Source organism: Anastrepha obliqua, unplaced genomic scaffold (genome assembly GCF_027943255.1).
Source record: "Anastrepha obliqua isolate idAnaObli1 unplaced genomic scaffold, idAnaObli1_1.0 ptg000005lb, whole genome shotgun sequence".
Lineage (NCBI taxonomy): Eukaryota > Metazoa > Arthropoda > Insecta > Diptera > Tephritidae > Anastrepha > Anastrepha obliqua.
Window position 1 is genome coordinate 1,898,440 of NW_026562177.1, and position 8,224 is coordinate 1,906,663.

General features: G+C 39.2%; 1 protein-coding gene across 1 annotated transcript; it reads right to left on the bottom strand.

Moving 5' to 3' along the window:
* Positions 1–2,099: 2,099 nt before the first annotated feature.
* Positions 2,100–2,968, bottom strand: LOC129251137 (uncharacterized). The gene is made up of 3 exons (XM_054890511.1): positions 2,903–2,968; positions 2,172–2,836; positions 2,100–2,126 (listed from the first exon to the last, which is right to left on the bottom strand). Exons 1-3 carry the CDS (start codon positions 2,952–2,954, stop codon positions 2,100–2,102), a joined length of 744 nt encoding a protein of 247 aa, XP_054746486.1. The 5' UTR covers positions 2,955–2,968.
* Between the last annotated feature and the right edge of the window lie 5,256 nt (positions 2,969–8,224).

Consider the following 8,224-nt stretch of genomic DNA (forward strand, 5'->3'; position numbering starts at 1 on the left):
TTCTTTCATATTTTGCGGCCACCGTAGCCGAAATATTGACTGGTTCTCGCGATGTAAGGATTAGAAATGCAAATTTTTTTTGTGCAAGTTTTTTGTTTTTGAATTATCGATCAAATAAGAGAAAACTAAATAAATGTTTTCCAAAAGATATTTTCCGAACTTTCCGAAAAAAAATTATAAAAAGCTTCGAGCAAGTTTTATGTTAAAAAACTATTTTTTTTAAATTTTTTATCTGAGCATAATAAAGTAAAAAATTAGGAAAATAAGAAAAACGTTTAATCTTTAATTTACAATTAAATTAAATTACAAATTAATTTTTTATCTGAGCACAATAAAGTAAAAAATTAAGAAAATAAAAAAATTTTTAATTTTTAGTTTTTAATTTTTGAAGTGAAACTTCTTAAGCGTCGATGGACGAGCGGAATGGAGAGTAAAATTTCAAGGCTATGCAAGGGCATTTTCGTTACGCGAGAGAGAAAAAAGATATAACATAGAGGAAAAGGAGAGAGAGAGAGAAAGAGCTATACCTTATATATATCATAGATACAATTTAGGGTATTTTTTCTGAGCTTTTCCTTGTGGTTGCTAATTTCTAGTAAGAAATAACACTGCCTACTTTTTAGCACTTCTTTGTTGGTGCAAACCTGTAGGAAATATATTTTTGGTGCCTACTTTTTGGCGTTGTATTTCCTTGGTGCCTACTGTTTGAGGCGTTTTTTGGTCCCAATTTGTTTCGCGTTGTTTTGGTACCTACTTTTGGACTTATTTCCGTTTACTGGCTAGTGCTTGTGCGTACTATAAAATGCTATCCGTTCCGGCGTCGGACGTTGGATTTATTGGTATTGCCTTGCGGTAATTTGAGCCGTTCCTGCGGACCTTCGGTCGGAGTTGTGAGCGTTGTTGCCACAGTTTGTGTCCGGTGTTTACCTACTGCCCTTCTCCGTTTTTTGTAAATTTTCTCTATTTGTGCATTGCATGTGAATTTATTTAGATGTATATTCTTTCTCTCTCTCTCTCTCATTCTCTCTCGGGTCTCTCCCTCTTTCTTTATCTGCCTTGAAAGTTTCACTTCTGTTATGTGTTCTATACTACACGCACTTCTTTTTTGATTTAAGTTATATTTTTATTTTTAATTTTAAGATTTTAGTTTTTAGTTTTCAGTTTTTATTTTTTTTTTGTTTTAGTTTTATTTTTAATTTTTTCATTTGAACACAATAAAAACAAATATTAGGAAAACAAAAATGTTTATAAAATTAAATTTTAAAGTATTTTTTATTTCTGTTAAACCACCAAGCTTTTTTGGCAGCTAATAGTTTTCAAATTAAACACTTTTATTTTTAAACCACTTTATAATTTATTTTTCACAGAGTTTACGCGTTCGTGTGTTTGTTACAAATGTTTAAGTTCACCGGCCTCAGCTGATGTCCAGATTCAAGTCTCGAAATATTTGCTTAGCACAGCTTATATATAATGTATGTACATAAGAATGCGTTGATACGAACGTTAGGAAAATGACAAATAGAGGATAATGTGTATTAATATAATTCAAGGACAAGTACAAGGATTAGGGTGACCAGGTGTTACGAGTTAAAAATATTACAATCTTATAAGTTAGACTACAATACTAAATTATTTAATAAAAACTATACAATTAACCCTATACTTAAATTATGTCATGTAAATTAGGTGCTGCTCCCAACATCCTCCCCTCCGTTGAAAGTTCAGGGCTTTCAACTGATTCCTTAGTCGGAAGGAGGCACAATTTAGTAACAGCTCGACGTGTAAGGCCAGTGGATGTACGTAGAATAGCTACTCGTGCAACACCGTCCTCACCAGTAGTAACTTCGATGACGCGCGCAAGAGGCCACTTAAGAGGCGCTTTAATGCATACAATATCGTTGATTTGCACATTGGGGTGAGGGGTGCGCCATTTTGCTCTTTGTTGAAAAAGAGTGAGGTATTCTTCGCTCCACCGTTTCCAAAATAGTTGTTAGAAGTATGTGACACGCTGCCAGTGACCGAGTGGATTGTAATTCAAATGCGTGATGTTAGGCTCAGGAGCAGCTGTAAGCCGGCCCAAATAAGAAAATGACCTGGAGTTAAAACATCAAGGTCTTCTGGATTTTCTGAAAGAGGTACAAGAAGTTTATTATAGCAGAGATTTGACATACCAATGTACGCAGTTCATCAAAACCAAGAATTGCAGAGCCAAGAGTGCGGTGCAGGTGCTGTTTAGCCATTTTTACTGCGGCTTCCCACAAGCCGCCGAAATGTAGTGAACGTGGTGGTATGAATCGCCAGTCGAAACCATTGTTGAGGTAGTGAACGTGAACCTTACTGCGGTGCTCTTGGCTTAGGAGTAGGCGTTTTAGGTCTCTCAACTCGTTCTTAGCGCCTACGAAATTGGTTGCGTTGTCTGACCAAATACAGCTTTGCATGGCGCGTGTTGTCGTAAATAGCTTGAGAGCTTCCAAAAAAGCACCTGTTGGAAGGTCCCTCACTAGCTCCCTCCATACGGCCTTGGTTGCGAAACAGATGAAGACGCTGATATAACATTTCTGGGGTGACTTATTGCGGGTTTCGGGTTTGAAGTAAAATGGACCACAGTAGTCCACTCCTGTGACGATGAAGGCTCGTGAGGCCTGAATGCGCTCCTTAGGCAAATCAGCCATGATGTGCTCAAAAGATTTTCGAGCTATTGTTGATAGTGCAGACCGTTTAGAATTTCTGGTGCCTCTAAGGTGTCGCGCGTCATCGAATTTAAGGAAGGTTTCCCTTTCTGCATCAGAAATGTGATGAAGGTCCCGCCACAAAATGCACTGGAAAATGTTGTCGGCTGCAGAGACGCGAACGCAACGATACATCTTGCAAATGTCTCCAATAAGTGCAACGGGAAACGTACGAAAGCGAATAAGAATATCAAAAAGTTTGGGTTGTATGGTCGGCCTCGCCATTAGAATCTCGTTTAATGAGAAGTTGTGACAGCAGAACCATCAAAAACGGCCCTGAGCTTCGTTGTGGAGCTATCTTCCTTGCGCTCAAGGCTCTTAAATCGTCGCTTTGCTTGTGTGTATGATTCGCCTAATGATTCTGTGCCGAGTTTCCAAGGTAAGCGAACCGAGTACTCGCCTGAAGGTAAACGCGAAACATTTTGCTGAAAATGCGCCTCGCAGTCGAGCTCCTCCCTTGTTGTTTTAGTGATTGGCTCCAAAACGTGATCTACTTCCCAGAAGCGACGTACCAAATCGTCTAGTCGGGTATCAGAGTCGATGTCTCTCGAAGACCTTTAATTGGCCACAAATGACGAAAGCTTAGAAGTCTGTTGACCACCACCTGATATCACCCAACCGAGAAGAGTTTTTTGAAGAACTGGAAATCCGGGCGCCAACTGTATCTGTCCAACGCAGAGAAGTTCGAAAAATAGTGCTGCTCCGATGAGCAAGTCAATACGCTGAGGTATGTTGAAATTGGGATCAGCTAGTTGGATGTTCGAAGGGACGTTCCAGTCCGCGATGCTCACTGAAAAACCAGGCTGATTGTCAGTGATTTTTTGAACAACGACGGAAGTGATGTGCGTTGAGAAATCTGAAGTCCGCGACTTCAGTACGACATTGACCGAATAGCCTTCAGTTGACAGGTTGGCATCCCCGATGCCCGAAACTGCCGCCGAATATTTGGTCCTACGAAGTTATAATTGATTAGTAAAACGATTTGTAATAAAGTGAAGCTGGGAACCCGAATCCAAAAGCGCCCGACATGGCACGAAGGTACCAGCACGATTTTTGACAAAAATGACTGCAGTGGCTAGAAGCACAGCATCAGATGGAGATCTCGAAGTGAGGGCATGGCCAGGGACAGATGATGTTGCAGCTATGGTGTTTGATTGCAACGTGGGTGGTTGCGTGACTGAGCCTGATATAGAAGTTGAAGCAGAAGATGTGCGGTCAAAATGCAAAAGCGTATGGTGTTTCAGTTGACAAGCTCTACAGGATCCAGATTTGCAATCTCTCATCTGATGACCACCCTTTAGACAATTAAGGCAAAGTGAGAGCTTCTTGGCTTCTTTTTGGCGAAGGTTTGGAGAAAGAGTGGAAAATCGCTGACAGTGGTAAATTCTATGATCAGGGCACCGACAAAACGCGCAACCACCTACTGAGGCATTCGAAACGACAAATGATTTTCTTATATTTGTACTTACAGTTTTACCGTTTCTTTCAACTTGATCCGTTTGGGTTTGTATGGCATGCTCCACATTTTCGAGGGTACGACACCGCTTTTCCAAAAATGCAGCTAACTGGTCCCACGACGGCAGTTCGTTGCTAGATGAATTTTCTTCCCACTTGGATTGAGTAGCCTTGTCCAACTTCTGGATTAGTAGTTCAACTATGAGCAGTCAGCGATTTGTTCTTGTGATCCAAGCGACTGCAACGCGCGTATGTGTGATGTAACCTTGTCCGTCAACTCCCGCAACTTGCTTGCGGATGCATCTGCCCTGTCCAGCCCAAAGATCTGCCTGATGTGTGCCTGAAATATAATTCGCTTGTTATCAAAACGTTTTTTGAGTAAATCTAATGCATTTTTATAATTAGTTTCATTTATCTCCAGAGATTGGATAGTATCCAAAGCAGCACCACTCAAGCAGGAACGCAGGTATTGCAGCTTATCGCTTTGCGTTAGGTCGCCATCGTTGTCAATGACGGAGGTGAACATCGAGAAAAAGTTGCTCCACTTGGTGTACGCGCCGCTAAATTTCGATAGCATTAGCAAAGGCAGGCGAGAACGATTGGCATTCACGATGATCGACTGCGAGTCACCAGTGTTCGCTCTAAATGTCGAGCAGTGCTGACCTGTGCTACGTCTCCCAATCTCTCTTTGCAGGTTTGCCTTAAGTTTCACTAATGTAGCATCGAATTTGCAGGGCAGGTCACTGGCAATAGACTCAAAGTCCATTTCCTCCAAACTGGTGTGAGCGGCGGTGAATGTTGCTTTCAAATCTCCCACTGATTCCATGATTGCTGCCAAGCCGTACTCATCCATGCCTTGTAGCATTTCGGTGTTCATCTCTGCTGCTGTATGCTCAAGTCGATTAAAGACTGACACTGTTTTCAGTTTTAAAAACGACACGCGATCTGAAGACGGTTGCCCACTCGATGGTACAGTATGTGGTGAATCGCTTCTAATGAAGGTACCATTACCTGGACTGAACGTTGGACTTTTAAAATTAACTGACCGGTTATATCGATAGCGCACGAATTTATAGGCACGGTTCTATGTACACGGAAACCGTTAAAAAAGTTAGTAAATAGAAATATAGGTTGCGGTTTTAACTGTTTTGTTTTACAAGTCCCACACAAAGTTAACAAACGGTTTTATTTATTGGGTAGGTATTAGAAACGACTACGCGACAATAATTAACTACCGTAATACGATATTTTCAAGGGGTTAACAAATATTATTATATGGAATAATAATTTCTTTTTTACACAATTAGAACACACGAATATCACGTCGGGGTCACCAAAAATGTTAAACCACCAAGCTTTTTTGGCAGCTAATAGTTTTCAAATTAAACACTTTTATTTTTAAACCACTTTATAATTTATTTTTCACAGAGTTTACGCGTTCGTGTGTTTGTTACAAATGTTTAAGTTCACCGGCCTCAGCTGATGTCCAGATTCAAGTCTCGAAATATTTGCTTAGCACAGCTTATATATAATGTATGTACATAAGAATGCGTTGATACGAACGTTAGGAAAATGACAAATATAGGATAATGTGTATTAATATAATTCAAGGACAAGTACAAGGATTAGGGTGACCAGGTGTTACGAGTTAAAAATATTACAATCTTATAAGTTAGACTACAATACTAAATTATTTAATAAAAACTATACAATTAACCCTATACTTAAATTATGTCATGTAAATTAGGTGCTGCTCCCAACAATTTCTCAATTTTCCACAAAATCTTGTTCGAATCTTTTTATAAAAGTCGTTTTTTGGAAAGTTCGGAAAAATCTTATTCAAAACACTTATTTAGTTTTCTCTTAGACCGATAGTTATTTAATTTTTAGGTTTTTGTTTTTAATCTCTTAATTTTTGACTTTTTCTTAATTTTTGACTTTTTCTTAATTTTTGGCTTTTCTAATTATGCTCACATGAAAACTTGGAATTTTTCCACTAAACGAGTAACTGTCTAGATATTCAAAGTTTCCTGAGTGAATTTTGATCTTCAACGCATCTTCTGCCAAGGCGCCGTGCAATCGCTCAACTTACAGTTATGAGAAAAAAGTCCAATTTCTGTATTAAAAATTCATTTTCAATTCAATTTAAACGTTTGTTTCAGATGTTGATCCAGTTACGAGATGATTTCATCGAAAATCGTAATGACACTTCCTCCGTTTTGGCCTTCAGCCCAAAGTTAAGCAGCTTTACAAAAAATTCTTGCGAATAATTGCAGCCTCTTGCAGGAAAGATATTTTGTATTACAAACGCATTAAATTCTTATTTTCCTCTAGCAAAAGTTCTTTGCTTCAGCTTTAATCTCTTTCGCATTACGTTTAATCACGGCCAATACAGTAGACCAATACATTTCAATACAACACAACAACAATGGCCGCTCCACCAACATACGAGTTAAAAATACCAGTATTGTCACTATCTTTAAAGGAAGTGAAGGAAAAATGGCAATAATGTGCAATTTTCCAACTGGTAAGTAAATTCAAGCACACTGTTGTGAATAAAATTGATGGGGAGGCAGACAAAGGAGTTGAGTTGAGGAGCAGAGTTAAGCAAGGATAAGGCACACTTCAAAATAATCTGAATGAAGAGGCATTCAGCTCTGTGCACATGACTTTGCTGAATAATACTAATTATGGGCTGGCGTATGCAGTGGTGAAGGTTTAGGGCCGAGCTTCATATTGGACTTTTGAGTAACAATTTAAATTTCATGGATATTTCAAGAAAAGAGAGAGACAAGTTTTTATATCGACGCTGCTGTCGGGGGTTCCCAAGTATTTTGTTATTAAAATATGAAATTTTGAAAATTTCACCTTCGAGAAGTTGATATGGAAGCTGTAAGCTGTTATAACCAACGCACACTTCCACTCAACGGCTCCAGTCGCTATTACTCGGAAGTGTTTGAAGCTCAAATACTCAGCAGGGAGTGCCCACTACTGCACTTGTTCGCTTCTGGTGAACTCTGCACTCTGATCAGAATGCTTTCATTGTTTTTGCCATATAAGCGGATGTGGAATTTTACTTGGCGCTGTTCTCCAAAAAATGTTGCAAGTATCGTCCTCCGATGCATCTACTTTCTATAGCTTGTAGTTCTGTGGTACTAAATTCAAGATATGGGATCCAGTATGCTATCCATCACCTTTTGAGCACTTCTGAACCATTTTAAACTCAGAGAATTGCATCGGTAAGAATTACAATAAAATGGTTTTCCAGTTCACGCGTCTACTGCTGTTGCAATAATCGATGTTCTTGCGCTGCGTTAGCTAGAATCAGATTAAAATGCTTAGGAGCTTTATGCTTATGAGAAGCTAGAATGCCTCCCGAGGTTAGAGCTTCAGTGTTTACTTAGATTCGCAAAAGATGCAGACGTATTGCAAGATGTCTACTACAAGGAAAGGTCTAGCTCCATCTGATAACACTAACTCTATGTGATACCCTTCAGCCAGCCAGAGCAACCAAGCCTAACCTAACCTATCTACAAAAAATGTTCTACCTTTTCTACTCTTAAAAGCAGAGGTTCAAATTTACCAAAGCTTCATAATTTACCAACTCCTACTGGTTCAGAACCAGCCTTTTATTTCACTAGCTTTTTATTTTTTTGTTGAGTATCTACATACAAACGCATGCATTTATAAGTACGCAGTACATTCGTTTAGCCACATCAATACTTATTTCTTGCCTCATATTTCCACAACAGTTGCGTTGGTATACTCACTCGATTGCCATCTTCTGCAGTCTGCAGTCGACAATTCACAATCTGCAATCTGCAATCAGTGAAATGCTATCGCAATCGCTTTCGTAGCACTCATTTTCGTTCAGGTTAATTGCAGTATGAGTAGGCACTTCGTAGCACTGGCACTTCAGGCTGCCACTTCATTCGTTGCATGCAACAGCAGTAGCTTTTGCAACAGCGTGCCAATTTATACATAAATATATAGGCTTGGAGCAGTAAGTTTCTTGTACCAAAATATGTATCGCGAATACG